The sequence below is a fragment of the Pristiophorus japonicus genome, chromosome 8 (genome assembly GCF_044704955.1).
Source record: "Pristiophorus japonicus isolate sPriJap1 chromosome 8, sPriJap1.hap1, whole genome shotgun sequence".
NCBI lineage: Eukaryota > Metazoa > Chordata > Chondrichthyes > Pristiophoridae > Pristiophorus > Pristiophorus japonicus.
The window spans coordinates 85,630,770-85,649,341 of NC_091984.1; the positions used below are offsets into that span (position 1 = coordinate 85,630,770).

The following is an 18,572-nucleotide window of genomic DNA, read 5'->3' on the forward strand; positions in this document are numbered from 1 at the left end:
CAGATGCAAAGTCACAGTGAAAGAGGAGGGAGTTGAGATACCGGATGGGATAAAAATTGATAGAGGAGGTACTAGAAAGGCTGGCTGTACTTAAATAAGTCTCCAGGGCTGGATGGGATGCATCCTAGGATGCTGAGGGAAGTAAAGATAGAAATTAGGGAGACACTGGCCATAATCTTCCAATCCTCTTTGGATATGAGGCTGGTGCCAGAGGACTGGAGAATTGCAAATGTTACACCCTTGTTCAAAAAAGGGTGCAAGGATAAAGCCAGCAACTATAGGCCAGTCAGTTTAAACTCGATAGTGGAGAAGCTTTTAGAAACAATAATCAAGGACAAAATTAATAGTCACTTGGACAAGTGTGGATTAATTAAGGAAAGCCAGCATGGATTTGTTAAAGGCAAATCATGTTTAAATAACTTGATTGAGTTTTGTGAAGGGAGGGTTGATGAGGGCAATGCAGTTGGCATGGTGTACATAGACTTCTAAAAGGTGTTTGATAAAGTGCCACATAATAGGCTTGCCAGCAAAGTTGAAGTCCATGGAATAAAAGGGACAGTGGCAGCTTGGATACGAAATTGGCTAAGTGACAGAAACCGAGAGTAGTGGTGAATGATTGATTTTTGGACTGGAGGAAGGTATACAGTGGTGTTCCCCAGGGGTCAGTACAAGGGGCACTGCTTTTCTTGATGTATATTAATGACTAAGACTTGGGTGTACAGGGCACAATTTCAAAATTTGCAGATGACACAAAACTTGGCAGTATAAGTGAACAGTGCAGAGGATAGTGATCGACTTCAAGAAGGCGGCTGGTGGTATGGACGCACACTTGGCAGATGAAATTTAATGTAGAAAAGTGTGAAGTGATGCATTTTGGTAGGAAGAATGAGGAGAGGCAATATAAACACGGGTACAATTCTAAATTGTATGAACAGGAAGACCTGGGGGTATATATGCAAAAGTCATTGAAGGTGGCAGGGCAGGTTGAGAAAGCAGTTAAAAAAGCATATTGGATCATAGGCTTCATAAATAGAGGCATAGAGTACAAAAGCCAGGAAGTTATGATAAAGCTTTAGAAAACACTGGTTTGGCCTCAACTGGAGTATTGTGTCCAATTCTGTGCATTGCACTTCAGGAAGGATGTGAAGGCCTTAGAGAGGGTGCAGAAAATATATACAAGAATGGCTCCAGGAATGAGGAGTTCAGCTGTGTGGATGGACTGGAGAAGCTGGGGTTGTTCCTCTTTGAGCAGAGAAGGTGGAGAGGAGATTTGATAGTGGTGTTCAAAATCATGAGGAGTCTAGACAGAGTAGATAAAGACAAAGGGGCCAAAATTGCTCCCTCCAATAAGGCCTCTAGCCGCCTGAAAGCAATGGCCACGGGGCAGTGCGGATTAACCACCGAGTCTCTGTGGAGGGACTGCCATTTTAGAAATTGCCCTTCCTGAGTTTTGGAACGGTGTCAGGGATCGCTCCGCCTGTTTTCCCTCCATGGTGTGCACATTCTGACCCCTTACTGACTGGCAGGGACCCCTTCGCAAAATTGCCTCTTGGGAAATTGCCCCGTGGAAGCAGCCTCACTGCCGGTTGGTGCCACTGACATCTTTTGCTGTCGGTACACTCTCTGGCACAGTGACGCGGCCGCCCTTAAAGGGGAGGGCACACTGCCGCAGCTGCCATGGTATTTTTTGTCGGCCAACTACCAGGTCAGGCTGACGGTTATGGCCGCGGGTTCAGCCAGGCCGCCAACAGGCCAGCCTGGTAACCCCTCTTGGATGCCAGGTCGCTGGCCTGGCCGAAACCCTCTCCAGTGACCTGCTGAGATTTCCAGCATTTTCTGTTTTTATTTCAGATTTCAGCATCTGCAGTGTTTTGCTTTTATTCTATGATCTGTGGTCTGTCCTTTTCTGGTGACACAAATTCAAAGCCAGCAACATAACAGAAACAGTAGTGAGATCTACCTTTAAAAAGAGACTGTGAGTTTACTTAATCACAGTAAATATACCACAATTTCAGATTTATTACCTTTTTCTAACCGACTGCCATAAACAAAATCCAGAAACTACGACAGCAACCAAGAATGTTACTCCAACAACGACCACTATGATGGACTTGCTGTCAGAGAGTGGAGGACTACCTATAGGGCAAGAACATTTCAACAATGTCAATCTACTGAGCAGAGTAACAACTTCAGCAGACTGACCAACCTTATTCAACCTTCTGTTTTATAATTTCAAAATAGTGACTATCTTCCCCTCTTACAATAGTGAGAACTTTTATTTTTCCATTTAGACCACTAAAGCCATTTGACTAATGCCGGGATATGACCACCCTGATACCGCATCCAAGTAGCTATCTTTCACATGCGAGTGTAGACCGTTTTAAAGTTGGACTTGAATAAAACAATTTCTCTCTTGAAAATGCTGCACACTGATTGGTGTGGTGCGATAGGACCTTCCTGGTTTGTATGGTTCAGTATATACCGGGGCGGTGTGGGTGATTTTCATTGAGGTGTGTGGTGGACTGAATTGTATTACATTGTAAAACTGTATGTGGCGACTGCCCAGAGGAGTCAGCATAGACCTCGATCCATATTGGTCCTGGGTCCTCATTATAACATGTTGTGTCAGCGTGGCACATGCTCCCCAATCTGCAACTTGTCGATCTGGAGTCAGGTAATCGGAGTGGAGTGGCCAAATGTGAAGGGAGCATTTTAAAATAGCAAGCATCTTGTGTGCAGAACCTACAGCAGCAAATGCATCAAATATACTTTTCCTTTAAGGTTCAAAAAGGCTCACGTATGACTGCCATATAATTTCCCAAATCTCTGTCCAGCTTTCCCTGTCGTGAGGATCCCTTCAATTTTTATGAGAAATGTCTGATTTTGTCTTTGTACTACCTATGGTTGGTGGGTGGAACCAGGAACTGCTGATAAGTCGAGTGTGCGGAGACGAAAATGACATTGGGGTTCTTAACTTTGTCATCTGACCCCGATCTGCAAATATGCAAGAGCCTCCCGCCTGTTTTCAATGGGAGCTCCGGTCGCTGGACGGAGATCTGCCCAGAAAAAAATCAGAACAATGGTATCCTGGCACGATAACCCGCTGCTTGATTTTGGTCCTGTTACTGCCCCATTTCTAAACATAAACTGACCCATAACAGCACTAAAATATAACCCCTAGGTGATAGATTTACCCACTGCCTTGTACCGTTTTAAACCATATTAATTCTTTTCTTTAGTGGTTTAGTCAATGGCCATCGCTATTCCAATGTTGTTATCTGTGGTAAAACGGTGGCAGGCTTGAACCAAGCTGCCACATGTGATTAGACTCAAAACATTGAGTTCTGTTACACTTACTTTCTTGGTTGAAGTAAAATCTGTATTGTTCTCCATTCTTCCCTTCTCCGGCTCTAGTTACTGCTGTCATCCACACAATGTATCCTGTTCTTGGTTTCAGATCTGGAATTGTGTAATTCCTGCTGGTCCGATCAATATGCCCTACACAACAGCAAAGAGTGAATACAAATTATTGACCCCAAATCATTCTGTTCCAGTTTGTCCTTTTATTAGCATCTGTATTACTTTGATTCATCATCCCAATTTCTCCCCCTCCTATCCAGTTAGTGGTGACTCATGATGCTCCATAGTGAGGCTGATCAGTGGAACTGGGTCATTTGTTTCTCTTCTCCTAGCTAGGGTCACTGATGTAAACTATCGCATCCTGTTGTGTATGCAATAACTGTTAGACTGAGTACAGCTTAACTCCAAGAGGTATGACCTTGGCTCTGCTTTATTAAGACCCAAAATGCGTATGTACAAAATGGCTGGCCTTTTATACTTGGGCTGCACACGCGTAACCTCCATGGCCTCTAACAGTGATGCCATCTAGTGGCTAGTGATCCCAAAGTACATGCATGACAATACACCCCTCTGAAATATTAACAGTCTTTTACAAATTGCGATGATCTGGTGTTTTACGCTCTCAGGTTGACCGTCTCAATTCAACTCCAGCCTTGGGTGAGTGTTTAGAGTCTGTTGTGACTGGTGGCTGGGTGGCTGACCTGGTGGGAGTGGCAATGGCCATGTCACGGATTGAAAGTCCATTTTCATTGAACATGTCAGTGATTGAAAGTCCTGATTCGCTGATGACCACTGAGTCCTCTGATGACTGGGGGTAGGTTGGTTGGTCTCGATTGTCTCTTCCTCCGACTATTCCGATTCATCTGTGTGCCGCAGCTTTGTCTGATCCATATGTTTCCAGCATGTTTGTCCATTTTTGAGCTTGAAAATAAATACTGTTGCCCTCCTTGGCCATGACAGTACCAGTGATCCACTTGGGACCCTGCCCATAATTCAGAACATATACAGGATCAGTTACAGAAATATCACGTGACACAGCTGCACGATCATGATACCCTTGTTGACTTTGTCGTCTATATTCAACATGATTATTCAAGTCAGGGTGTACAAGAGATAGCTTGGTTTTAAGACCCCTCCTTATCATTAGTTCAGCAGGCGAGACCGTGGTAAGCGTGCGTGGCCTTGTCCTGTAACTCAGGAGTATGCGTGACAGGCAGGTCTGCAGTGCCCTTGGGTTACTCGCTTCATACTCTGCTTTATGATTTGGACAGCACATTCTGTTTGCCCATTGGATGCAGGTTTGAATGGTGCTGACCTTACATGTTTGATACCATTGAGTTTCATGAACTCTTGAAACTCCTGGCTAATGAAGCACGATCCGTTGTCGCTAACAACGATGTCAGGCAGACCATGTGTTGCAAACATGACACTGAGGTTCTCAATGGTAGCTGTGGATGTGCTGGATGACATGATTATACACTCTATCCACTTCGAATATGCATCCACCACAACTAAAAACATCTTCCCCAAAGCTCCACGGACTCGCCCGCTCCCCGTAACCGCTAATTCCCTTATTAGTTAAAAATGTATCTATCTGTGATTTGAATACATTCAATGAGCTAACCTCAACTGCTTTCTTGGGCAGAGAAGTGCACAGATTCACAACCCTCTGGGAGAACAAATTCCTTCTCAACTCGGTTTTAAATTGGCTCCCCCTTATTTTGAGGCTGTGCCTCTAGTTCTAGTCTCCCCGACCAGTGGAAACAACCTTTCTGCCTCTATCTTGTCTCTCCCTTTCATTCGTTTAAATGTTTCTTTCAGATCACCCCTCATCCTTCTGAACTCCAACGAGTAAAGACCCAGTCCATTTTCATTGACATGTTCAATGAAAATGGACTTTCAATCCGTGACATGGCCATTGCCACTCCCACCAGGTCAGCCACCCAGCCACCAGTCACAACAGACTCTAAACACTCACCCAAGGCTGGAGTTGAATTGAGACGGTCAACCTGAGAGCGTAAAACACCAGATCATCGCAATTTGTAAAAGACTGTTAATATTGCAGGAAGGAATCTGCAAAGTCGATGTGGATCCTGGACCATGTTTTGGAAGGCCACGACGGCAGCGATTCCGCTGGTGCTTTGCTGAGTTGTATGCAAGTGTTGCACTGTTGCACACTTGATTCTAGCTCAGAGTCAATTCCTGGCCACCATACATGAGACCGGACGATAGCTTTCATCATTACAATGCTGGGATGTGTGCTATGTAGCTCACGTACAAATTTCTCTCTCACTTTCTTGCGCATAACACGATCGCCCCACAGTATACAATCCGACTGAATAGACAGTTCGTCTTTGCGACAAATGTAAGGTTTGGTCTCCTCGCACATTTGCTTGGGTATGGCGGACCAATCACTTTTGAGGATGCAAATCTTCACCACCGATTAAAATCGGGTTCTGGCTGGTCCAGGTCTTAACTTGTTGAACCGTGACAGGGGTTCCTTCCTTCTCAAAAGCATCCATAACTAACAATAGGTCCGCCGATTGTGGCGTTTCCACCTCTGGTGTGGGCAATGGCAGATTGCTCAAAGCATCAGCACAATTCTCGGTGCCAGGTCTATGGCGAATGACATAATCATAAGCGGATAACGTCAGCGCCCACCTTTGGATGCGGGATGAAGCCTTAGTATTGATACCTTTGTTTTCTGAGAACAGTGAAATGAACGGCTTGTGATCTGTCTCCAGTTAAAACCGAAGACCAAACAGGTACTGATGCATCTTTTTAACCCCATACACACAGGCTAGTGCTTCTTTCTCTACCATGCTTTCCGCTTGAGACAAACTTTTTGAAGCATACGCGACTGGTTGAAGTTTACCCGACTCATTAGCTTGTTCGAGTATGCAACCAATTCCATACGACGAAGCATCACAGACCAATATTAAATGTTTATATGGGTCATAATATACCAGTAGCTTGTTAGAGCAAAGCAGATTAGTGGCTTTCCTAAAAGCTCTGTCTTGAGACGCACCCCACACCCAGTTGTCACTTTTTCTTAGCAGCATATGCAGTGGCTCTAATAAGGTGCTCAATTTAGGTAGGAAGTTACCAAAGTAGTTGAGTAGACCCAGGAACAAATGCAGCTCAGTCACATTCTGCAGTTTGGGTGTATTCTTGATGGCCTTGGTTTTCATGTCCGTGGGCCTGATGCCGTCAGCAGCAATTTTCCTCCCCAGGAACTCGACCTCTGGTGCCATGAAGACGCACTTTGAGCGTTTCAGTCTGAGTCCCACTTTGTCCAGTCGATGTAGAACCTCTTCCAGATTGTTCAGATGTTCCTCGGAGTCATGACCTGTGATCAGGATGTCATCTTGGAACATGACGGTTCTGGGAACGGACTTCAGCAGACTTTCCATGTACCTCTGAAATATTGCTGCAGCCGATTTCCAAAAGGGCACCTGTGATAAATAAACAGTCCTTTATGCGTGTTAATGCACATAAGTCTCTTCGATGTCTCGACCAGCTCCTGTGTCATATAGTCAGATATCAAGCCCAGTTTTGTGAACGACTTCCCCCGGGCTAGCTTTGCAAACAAGTCATCGGCCTTCGGTAATGGGTATTGATCCTGTTTCAAAACCCTGTTGATCGTAGCCTTGTAGTCTCCACAGATTCTGACTGTGCCATCACTTTTCAGCACAGGAACAATGGGGTTGGCCCATTCATTAAATTCAACCGGTGATGTGATCCCTTCATGCTGGAGTCTGTCCAGTTCGATTTCGACCTTCTCCCTCATTATATACGGAACTGCCCGAGCTTTATGATGGACGGGTCTTGCATCCGAGTCCACGTGGATCTGCACCTTGACTCCCGTGAAGTTGCCGATGCCTGGTTCAAACAGCGAGGGGAACTTGCTCAGTACTTGGGCACATTTATCTTTCTCCGATGACAACGCCTTGATGTCATTCCAATCGTCTCTGATTTTTTCAAGCCAGTTCCTGCTGAACAGCATTGGGCCATTGCCTGGGACAATCCATAGCGGTAACTCGTGAACTGCACCGTCATACGACACTTTAATTGTGGCACTGCCAATCACCATTATGAGTTCTTTGGTGTACGTTCGCAACTTGGCATTGACTGGATTCAGCCTGGGCCTCATAGCCTTAGTATCCCACAGCTTGTCGAATGCCCTCTGGCTCATTATCGATTGACTCACTCCCGTGTCCACTTCCATCGATACCGGCACCCCATTAAATTTCATGTTGTATTCAAATTTTATTATCTTAGTTAGGAATGAGTACAGTCCATACACTTCCTCCTCTGGTATCTCGGATTGCATATCCGGATCCGCGCTAGTCTGACCATCATCCTCCCATGTCTTGTGTCACAGCACGCTTGCTCATCTGCGGACACTTGCACTGGAGATGCCCCACTCTCAGACAGTCTTTGCAACTATATTGCTTAAATTGGCACTGCTGTTGCCGGTGATTTCCCCCACAACGCCAACACGGAGAAATCGGATGCATTCCCGCTGGCGGACTTTGGGCAGCTACAGGTTTTGCGTACGCAGTCGGGTAGGCCCTGCCACGTGCCACTCTGCCGAATGCCGAATCAATCATACTTGCAGTACTTGCCGAGTGTTGATTTTTCACTGATGTTTGCTTTCGACTTCTATCCATCATCATGCATGACTGAGCGATCGTGATGGCCCTGTTCATGTCCAATGTCCCCACCACCAATAGTTTATGCCGGATCACCTCGTGGTTGATGCCGATTACAAAGAAGTCCCGCAGCATGTCTACCAACACAGCCCCGAGCTTACACGGTCTCAGGTCGGCAGCAAAATCCACTGCTTTCTGGTCCTCTGAGTGAACGTGCGTGTAAAATCTGTATCTCGAGATGATGATGCCTTCGCCTGGCTTAAGGTGATTCTGTACCAATGTACACAATTCTTCATACGTCTTCTCTGTTGGACTCACAGGCAAGAGTAGATTCTTTATCAGACCAGAAATTTTTGGACCGCAAACCGTGAGGAACGCTGCCCGGCGCCAATCTGCGTCGCCGACCTCCTCCATTTTGTTGGCCACGAAGAACTGGCTCAAACGGCTCTCAAAGTCTGCCCAATCTTCTCCTTCTACGAATCACTCCAACAATCCAATTGTGCTAATTTTTGCATGTAAAAGTTCTTGTTGCCTCATTGCCAAATGTTGTGTATGCAATAACTTATACTGAGTACTGTTTAACTCCAAGAAGTATGACCTTGGCTCTGCTTTATTAAGGCCCAAAGTGACTAATATACAAAATGGCTGGCCTTTTATACTTGGGCTGCACACATGTGCATGCAGCCCAATGGCCTCCAACAGTGATGCCATCTAGTGGCTAGTGATCCCAAAAGTAAATACATGACACATCCCTACTGCCACCTTTGGTAACTCAGCACAGACTAGGAATTGAACCGGGGAACTTCCTGATCCGTATAGCAAATTACCACACCGTGTAGTGGAAATATGGCCATAGGGGGTGGGGTGGAGCCTTTTTTCCATGTTTCTTGCACTATAATATTAGTGGATCTATTGAGTGCATTCTGCTTTTCTGTGTGTTTAAAGCTATTTTCTCTTCTTCATTTGGGTCTCTGTGGGCTAGGCAGTATAACCGAGAGAGTAGGTGGGTGAGCTGATATCTGACCTTTGACTACATCACAGTCAAAATGATCAAGATAAGTGAGTGAATGGTCACACAGTCTGGTATATTACAAAGGGAGACAGCTGTGCATATGCTATGTCTGTAAGTCATTACTTGTTTTGTGCTTTAAAATAAATCAGTTTTGATCCTGGGTCCTCATTATAATGTGCTCAGTGAGCTGCCAGTGTGAAACATGGACTTAGTTAGTTAGAGGCAGCTAGTTAGTAAACATTTTGTGTAGCACCTCCCTTCCTGTGACATCATGGATAGGTTTAGTGGCTTGTGGGCCCACTCCCCATTCATGGTATCACAGTTAGGGAAATTCCACACACAATAGGGTAATTTTTAGACTACAAATTTCAATGAGTGGAAAATAGTGGGTAGAGCAGCCAGGATTTTTCCATATGCCCTGTTGGGTGAGGTTCCCTGCAATCCAGCACATAGGTAATTTTCTCCAATGTCTCCCCCAGATTTCTTTAACAAGTTGTTCTAAATTATACAAATTTGTAACAAGTGAGTGAGAGATACTATTAAGTATACTTATCAAACTGCATTTCTGATTTGTCATACAACTTACAGATTGTGTGACTATTCAATAAAATACACTTCCTCTTTAAAAGTTAACCAAGATCACATCTTAGAAGCGACTATTGTCTAACTCATTTTGAAATAAAAGGAATAATTTCTAATTTCAAATGATTACGCATTTCAAAATGTAATTATGTATTGAAATTTAACCATTAAAGGAGTGGCTGATGCAGTCAGTTAAAAATCATTTTACGTTTGGGACATTGGTTGGGACCTTTGGAATCCAGTTCAGACTGATGGGATGAAAGTTTCCTCTCTGCTGGTTGTAAGCATCTCATGTGAAATGATATGCTAAGAACCTCAGCCCAATTCATAGCACAAAAAGAGTGGATGTCACTCTGGGTCAAGAACAGGACATTCTTGAGTCTAACTCTAACACTGGACACATTTAGAAGAATCTGCACTCCACAAATTCTGCCCTCTTGAATATATCCCTGATTATAAATGCTGAACCATCGGTGGCTGTGCCTTCAGCTGCTTGGGCCCTAAGCTCTGGAACGCCCTCCTTAAACCTCTCCGCTTCTCTACCTCTCTTTCTTCCTTTTAAGATGCTCCTTAAAACCTACTTCTTTAACTAAGCTTTTGGTCATCTGCTGTAATTTCTTCTGTGGTTTGGTGTCAAATTTATCTGTTTTGTCTTATTCACTACTGTAAAGCACCTTGGGACGTTTTGCTATGTTAAAGATGCTATATAAATAAAAGTTGTTGTTGATGTTGAGAAATACTCCATTACCATCATTACAAAATTCTGCCCCGTGAAATATGGAAACTCAACTAGAATGAGTTTGAAATTTTAGTAAATTTCAAGATAAGACATAGGAACAGGAGTTGGCCCTTTAGCCCCTCAAGCCTGTTCCGCCATTCAATCAGATCTTGGCTGATCTGCGACCTAACTCCATATATTTGCCTTTGGCCCATATACCTACTACCTTTGGTTAACAAAATTCTAGCACACTCAGATTTAAAATTAGCAACTGATCTAGCATCAATTTCCGTTTGCGGATGAGGGTTCCAAATTTCTACCACCCTTTGTGTGTAGAAGTGTTTCTTAATTTCACTCCTGAAATGTCTGGCTCTAATTTTTAGACTATGACCCCTAGTCCTAGACTTCCCAACCAGCAGAAATAGTTTCTCTCCATCTACCCTATCTGTTCCCCTTATTATCTTAAACTTCACCTGTTAACCTTCTAAATTCTAGGGACAACAGCCCTAAGTTGTATAATCACTTCTTGTAATTTAACCCTTGGCGTCCGGGGGGATGCAAAATTGTCCCTTTTTATAGCCCTGTTAGCGCCTCTGGGGGGCACTAACGGGCGCAATGGTATTTTCACCCGGGGGAGGGGGGGTGTGCTATTGCCTCTCTGGAAATTGCCCCAGAGGTTTGGGTGTTCAGTCCCGGCAACGGCGCGCCCCCCGGTTAGCAACCCGGACCAGTGCACAACAAGTGATGACGTCATTGGTGTGCACGCCGACCCCTCAGCCCATTGCTGACCCCGTTCTGCCCAGCGGGAGAAATTGCCCCACCGGTTGTGAAGCTGGAGGATATCTGCTGCCGGGGCATTATTTAAAGGGGAGGCCTTTAGCGCCCCAGGCTGCCAACTTTATTTGTCAGTGAATTCTTGGGTCGGCCCGACAATGGCAGCCCTAGCATGGACCGGGCCACCATCGTACAGGACAGCACTCTGTTTTTGGTGCCAGGTTGCTGGCCCAGTCTAACAGTGGCGGCCACCAAAGGACCATGCAGAGTGGAGCATCCACGTAGTGCTGGACTCACCGCCGCACTACTGTCCCAGGGGCACCCCTCAAAGGAAGCAGAACACCGGAGATAGCGCTCCATTCCCTTTGAGGGGCATATGGCCCATTGCCGCATCTGGGGCGGGACTTCTGGGCCGGGCGATAAAAGTCCCGGCTCTGGGAAGTTACCACCCCTAATTGGGGTGAGGGGCAATTTCGCCGCCCTGGATATTATTCTGGTAAACCTACGCTGCACTCCCACCAAAGCCAATACATCCTTCCTACAGTGTGGTGCCCAGAACTGCTCACAGTGCTCCAGGTGTGGTCTAACCAGGGCACTGTACAGCTGCAGCATATTTCTATCCCCTTGTATTCTAGTCCTCTAGATATAAAGGCCAGAAACCCATTAGCTTTTTTAATTATTTTCTGTAACTGTTCATAACATTTTAATGACCTATGTAACTGGACCCCTCAGACTCTTTGGATCGCCACTGTTTTTACCTTTACACCATTTAGAAAGTACCATGTTCTATCCTTTTAAAGATCTGAAGTGGATGATCTCACATTTGCGTACATTGAAATCTATTTGCCACAGTTTTTCCCATTCACTTAATCCATTGATATCATCTTGTAATTTTATGCTTTCATCTACACTGCTTACAATGCCACCTATTTTTGTGTCATCGGCAAATTTGGATTATATGGCTTTCTATGCCATCATCTAAGTCGCTAATTAATACTGGTGAATAGTTGAGGCCCTAACACAGATACCTGCAGGACACCATTAGTCACATCCTGCCAATTTGAGTACCTACCCATTATCCCTACATTCTGTCTCCTGCCAGTCAGCCAATTTCATAACCAGGTCAATAATTTGCCTTCAATTCTATGGGCTTCTACCTTAGTTAACAGTCTCTTATGAGGGACTTTAATCAAATGCCTTCTGGAACTCCATTTGATAGCCTGCCACTACTTTAGTCACCTGTTCAAAAAATTCAAACAGGTTTGTCAGGCATGACCTACCTTTCACAATTCCATGTCGGCTTTCTCTGATCAGCTGAAAATTTTCAAGATATTCACTCATCCTATCCTTACTTATAGACTCTAGTAATTTCCTGACAACAGATGTCAGGCTAACGGGTCTATAATTCCCTGGTTTCCCTCTCTTGCCATTCTTAAATAGCAGAATGACATGTGCAATTTTCCAATCTAAAGGAACGGTTCCTGAATCGAGAGAACTTTGGAAGATTATAGTTAGGGCATCTGCAGTGTGCTCACGTACTTCCTTTAAAACCCTGGGATGGAGACCATCTGGTCCTGGGGATTTGTCGTTCTTTAGTGCCATTATTTTCTTCATTACTATTATTTTACTTGTGTTAATTTTATTGAGTCCATGTCCCTGATTCAATGTTAGTTTCCTTGGGATTTCCGCAATGCTATCCTTTTCCTCTATTGTAAATACTGACCCAAAGGAATTATTCAACATGTCCGCCATTTCCTTATTAACATTGACAATATCCCCGATATTGGTTTTTAAGGGGCCAACATTGTTCCTGACTATACCCTCTTTTTCCTAATGTAATTTAAAAAATTCTTTATTGATTTTGATATTCCATGCAAGTTTTTTTTATACTCCTTTTTGTAGCTCTTACTATCTGTTTTGTGACCCTTTGCTGTTCTTTGTATCTTTCCTATTTGCCAGGATCTGTGCTATTTTTTGCATTTTTGTATGCTTTCTCTTTTAGTTTTATGCTTTCCCTTACCTCTTTAGTCGTCCATGGCTGGCTTTTTTTGGCAAGTAAAGTCTTGCCCCTCAGGGGTATAAACTTGTTCGTTTTTGAACATCTCTCACTGATCTGCTGTCATTTTATCCATTAACAGATTTGTCCAGTTTACTGTGGACAGTTGTGTCTCATTTTCTTGAAATTGGCCTTACCTAAATCTAGAATCTTAATAGCTGTTTTGCATTTCTTCCTTTCAAACATTCCATTGAACTCAGCCATGTTATGATCGCTATTGGATAAATGTTCACGCACTGTTAGGCTGTTAACTAAATTTGACTCATTACTCATTACTAAATCTAACATGGTATGCCCCCTTGTTGCCTCTAGGACATATTGTTGTAGAAAACAGTCTCGGACACACTCAAGAAGTTTACTACCTTCTGACAGGTGCTAGTCTGCTTATGCCAATCTATATGAAAGTTAAACTCCCCCATTAAAACCACTGTCTTTACTACATGCTTGTCTAATCTCTGCATTTATACAATCTAGCACTTCACAGCTGTTGCCAGGAGGCCTATACACAACTCCCACTACAGTCTTAAATCCTTTCCTATTTATTAATTCCAACCTTAATGTCTCCACTGCCTGCTTACCTCTCAAAACAATAAACTACTTTTCTCTTGTTTTGTCACTAATTTTATTCTCAGTAATTAACATTATCAATTTTATATGTAAATATGTTTGGAATGTTCCATTATGTTTCAGATGTCACAATTTGTATTACACACAATGGATCCCTCTTAAAAATGTATATATACAAAGAGAAAGAAAACCATTCACTGACTATTTTCCTGACCTTGAAATAACCTGGCCTTTCTGCAAGGAGCAGAATCAAGCAGTTGTCGATGTAAAGAACTTCAAACAGTAACTGTATCAGTACCCAATTGACTTCCAGATCTACTCACAGGGAGTATGAGAACATAAGAAATAGTAACAGGAGTAGGCCATATGGCCCCTCGAGCCTGCTCCGCCATTCAATAAGATCATGGCTGATCTGATCATGGACTCAGCTCCACTTCCCCGCCCACTCCGCATAACCCTTAAACCCTTATCCCCTTATCATTTAAGAAACTGTCTATTTCTGTCTTAAATTTATTCAATGTTCCAGCTTCCACAGCTCTCTGAGTCAGTGAAGTCCACAGATTTACAACCCTCTGAGAGAAGAAAATCCTCCTCATCTCTGTTTTAAATGGGCGGCCCTTTATTCTAAGATTATGCCAACTAGTTCTAGTGTCCCCCATCAGTGGAAACATCCTCTCTGCATCACCTTGTCAAGCCGCCTCATAATCTTATACGTTTCGATAAGATCACCTCTTATTCTTCTGAATTCCAATGAGTAGAAACCCAAACTACTCAACCTTTCCTCATAAGTCAACCCCCTCATCCCCGGAATCAACCTAGTGAACATTATATCCTTTTGTAAATATGGAAACCAAAACTGCATGCAGTATTCCAGGTGTGGTTTCACCAATACCTCGTATAGCTGTAGCAAGACTTCCCTGCTTTTATACTCCATCCCCTTTGCAATAAAGGCCAAGATACCATTGGCCTTCCTGATCACTTGCTGTAACTGCATACTATCCTTTTGTGTTTCATGCACAAGTACCCCCAGGTCCTGCTGTACTGCGGCACTTTGCAATCTTTCTCCATTTTAAATAATAACATGCTCTTTGATTTTTTTTCTGCCAAAGTATATGACCTCACACTTTCTGACATTATACTCTATCTGCCAAATTTTTGCCCACTCACTTAGCCTGTTTATGTCCTTTTGCAGATTTTTTGTGTCCTCCTCACACATTGCTTTTCCTCCCATCTTTGTATCGTCAGCAAACTTGGCTACGTTACACTCAGTCCCTTCTTCCAAGTCGTTAATATAGAGTGTAAATAGTTGGGGTCCCAGCACTGATCCCTGCGACACCCCACTAGTTACTGGTTGCCAACCAGAGAATGAATCTGAGTAGTGATCATAATGTGAGGCCAGGTTAGCAGCTAAACATCACGACTTGTTCCAGGCTCAGACTACCTATGAGCAATGCTACAGGAGATCATTTTGTCATATAAATTGACTATATGTACAGTGCCTATTGTTGCTTAGAATTTTCTTAGAATATAAAATAACATGGAATGAGAAAAAGCCGTTTGCAATCTTCGCTATCGCGGACTCTCTAAAATCGTCTGTAATATTGTCTTTTGCCCAAAGACAATGAAATAGAACCCCAGAATATTCATCCACCCTCATAATTCCTTTATTCAACTCTGCCATGCTGCCATGTCTGCTCCTTAACCCAAGTAGCAAAGGAGCATCATGGCTCGTGAATTATTCCATTGTCTGAGTATATCTGTTTTTATTTCTCCCCTCATCTCTTGAAAGTCCTAACTCATTGCGGCACACAGTTTCACAGGAACTTGTTCAAGTGGTCATTCTTGATATAAGAGAATAGAATGAGCGTTGGTAACTATTCAACTGTGAGGGAATGACAGCTGAGCCCACTCCTGTCCTCACCTGACATCAACACATGTACACCTCCCTGCAGTGTTGGAAGACAATCACCAGTGGAGTCTTTGTCTAATTTCTCCTCCCTATCCTGTGACACGGAGGCCAATTTTAGTGCTCCTATTGATATTCTCGCTGGGAACAGATAATACAGCCACATTTGGGATTGGACCTTTCTGGAGCACACAGCTCTATTGCTCACCTAACCTTGAATCCATTTTCTGAGCTGTCAAGGAGACCTCCTCAGTCTAATTAACTGAGGTCTTTTTTTAATTCTGAGGGTTTTGATAGTGAGTAGGGAAAGCCCATTTTCTCTGGTTGGGAAGTTAGTGACAAACAATCAATTTAAAACTGTCCCAGAGAAAGTAAAGAGAGGTCAGGAGAAATTTCTTCACAGAGAGGGTTGTTTCACAGAGACTGGTTGAAGCAAAGAGCCGGCACAGACATGATGGGCCGAATGGCCTCCATTTGCACTGCTAACTTCTAAGGTTCTATTTATTTCTAAGATCTTCAATTCCATTCACACGGATATTTCTCCATAACTATGGAGATTTATGGGGATCGGGCAGGAAACTGGAGTTGCTGTAGAAGTTCAGCAGTGATCTTATTCAATGGTGGACCAGGCTCGAGGAGTCGTATGGCCTACCCCGCTCCTATTTCTTATATTCTTAACGACTATTTCTCCGCTGTACATACTATAAATTGCAGGAGGTAGCTCGGAATTCTCCTCCTGTAAGTAGATGGTGTAGCTTTCGATGCAGCCCTCCTCCTGGTCTTCTGGAACATTCTTCCAGAATATTACAGCTGTATTCTGTTTGGTGAAGATTATAGGACCGGACAGTGGTGCTGCTGAATAAAAATTTATTAAAAGCTTTGATTAAAATAACATCTCATTAGCATTGATCCCGCTAAGGTGTGCGCATGGCCGCGCAGTAACGTAAAGGTCCCATGCAGGCTACTCAATGGCTTTTACATTGTAAATATCACGCATGCATAGGAATTTAAAGTGCATTAAAAGAAGCTGACCATGCAGAACAAAGTGCAGCTTACAGGGAACATTGCTCATTACCACCAGCGCATGTCGATTATTTAGCCATGGTTTGAATATTACCACCACTTTGATTACCTTCTTGCGCTGAGTATCTCTGAGTTGACACTGGTCTCCCTGCCCCACTTTCATAAATGGCATAGACTGAGATCCGAAAACAAGTCTTGGGTTTTATTTTTTCTGCAATACAGAAAGATGGTAGTTATACTCAAAAGTATTCTGTTGTGCATAATGTGTGTGGGGGTGGGGAGGGGGGGGGGTCGAGACAGAACAGAGAACGTGTGACACAATTCAACAATTTCAGGGTGTAACCACTGCCAATCTTTATCTCACCCGCCCCCCACCCCACCACCCCGAGCCTGTTTCTTTTTTTCTCCTTGTCTCTAATGGCTGGTCATTATCCCGCCATTCACACCCTACCTTGACTAATGCTTTTCTAACTCCTTGCATTACCATTTCAATTTGGCCCATCATCCCTTTTGTCTCTCTAATCTCTCCTGTCTTCCACCCTATCACAGACCTTCCTTTTTGTTCCTTCTTCCCCTCCCCCTTTCAGTAAGAATCTGTTCTTTCCGAACACTCTCCAGTTTTGATGAAAGGTCATCGACCTGAAATGTTAACTCTGTTTCTCCTCAGATGCTGCCTGACCCTCTGAGATTTCCAGCATTTTCTGTTTTTATTCCAGATTCCAGCATCTGCAGTATTTTGCTTTTGTATTTGTTGTAGAGAATGTGTGACCGCTTGTTGCGAAAAATCTGTGGAAAATTTTTAGTATGTCACTCACACTCCTGAGTAGCTTGTTGTAGGAAAATGGGAACAGGAGTAAGCCATTCAGCCCCTCAAACCTGTTCCCTACCATTTAATTAGATCGTGGCTGATCTGGATCTTAACTCCATTCACCCACCTTGGTTCCATAACCCTTAATATCCTTACCTAACAAAAATCTAGCGATCTCAGATTTGACATTTTCAATTGATCCCCAGCCTCAACAGCTTTTTGGGGGAGAATTCCAGATTCCTACTTCCCTTTGTGTGAAGAAGTGCTTTCTGACATCACCTCTGAATGGCCTAGCTATAATTTTATGATTATGCCCCCTTGTTCTGAACTCTTCCACCAAAGGAAATAGTTTCTCTCTATCTGCCCTATCAAATTCTTCAATCTTTTCTCATCAGCCTTTTCCTGTTATAGCCTTTTGTGCCTCTTTTTATTTTATCACTGCTACCAGTGTCATTGTTCCTTTTGAATTGTTCCCTCTTGTTCCTCCTAAGATCCAAATACTTGCTCTTTTCTTCCCTGCATCCTCAGCGTGTTCAAGTCAAAACTGATCTCCTCACATGCTAACTTATTCTTTTCCAAAATATCAAAACTGTGGAACTCCTTACGTTGTTAAGTTTACCCATTCTTCTCCAATCTATAGGCATTGGAAGATCACAATATGAAAGGAATGGACTCAGTCCAAGTGGATACGCTATTCGAGCTGGGTAGGTTAGGGAGGATCAGGGAACATAGGTATGAGTCACATAAGCATAGAAACAAAATGCAAGGATGTACTTCTTTTTGAAGAGGATCATCGACCTCTGGATTAAATTGCTGGCTCATGCAGTGAGTGCGGATTTGCTGCAAACATTCAAAAGTGAGCTGGATGAGTTCCTAAGAGTGGTTAACATATTTTTATATAGAAGGTAGGTGGGCTATATGGAGATTGTGTCTCCCAGTCACTGTAGTCTGTGGAACTTGTTTGATCTCCTTCAGGAGGTTGGAGAGGAATTTCCCAGGGTTTATCAAATTAGCCTGCGATTTAAAAAAAAATATCTCCCAGGAAATTGTTTGGCTGCATTGTGTTGGAGAGGGGGGTGGGAATGTTGAATTAGGGTGATGGTGAAGAAGC

At 43.6% G+C, this 18,572-nt stretch overlaps 1 protein-coding gene across 1 annotated transcript in view; it reads right to left on the reverse strand.

The window, feature by feature from the left end:
- il12rb2 (interleukin 12 receptor, beta 2a) overlaps positions 1–18,572 on the reverse strand; it is a 102,586-nt gene that overhangs the window by 7,680 nt on the left and 76,334 nt on the right. The window contains exons 13-16 of the mRNA XM_070888238.1: positions 16,763–16,864; positions 16,333–16,485; positions 3,358–3,498; positions 2,025–2,136 (exon numbers count right to left, since the gene is read on the reverse strand). Of these exons, the coding sequence (XP_070744339.1) occupies positions 2,025–2,136; positions 3,358–3,498; positions 16,333–16,485; positions 16,763–16,864 (508 nt within the window). The remainder of the gene's footprint in view (positions 1–2,024; positions 2,137–3,357; positions 3,499–16,332; positions 16,486–16,762; positions 16,865–18,572) is intronic.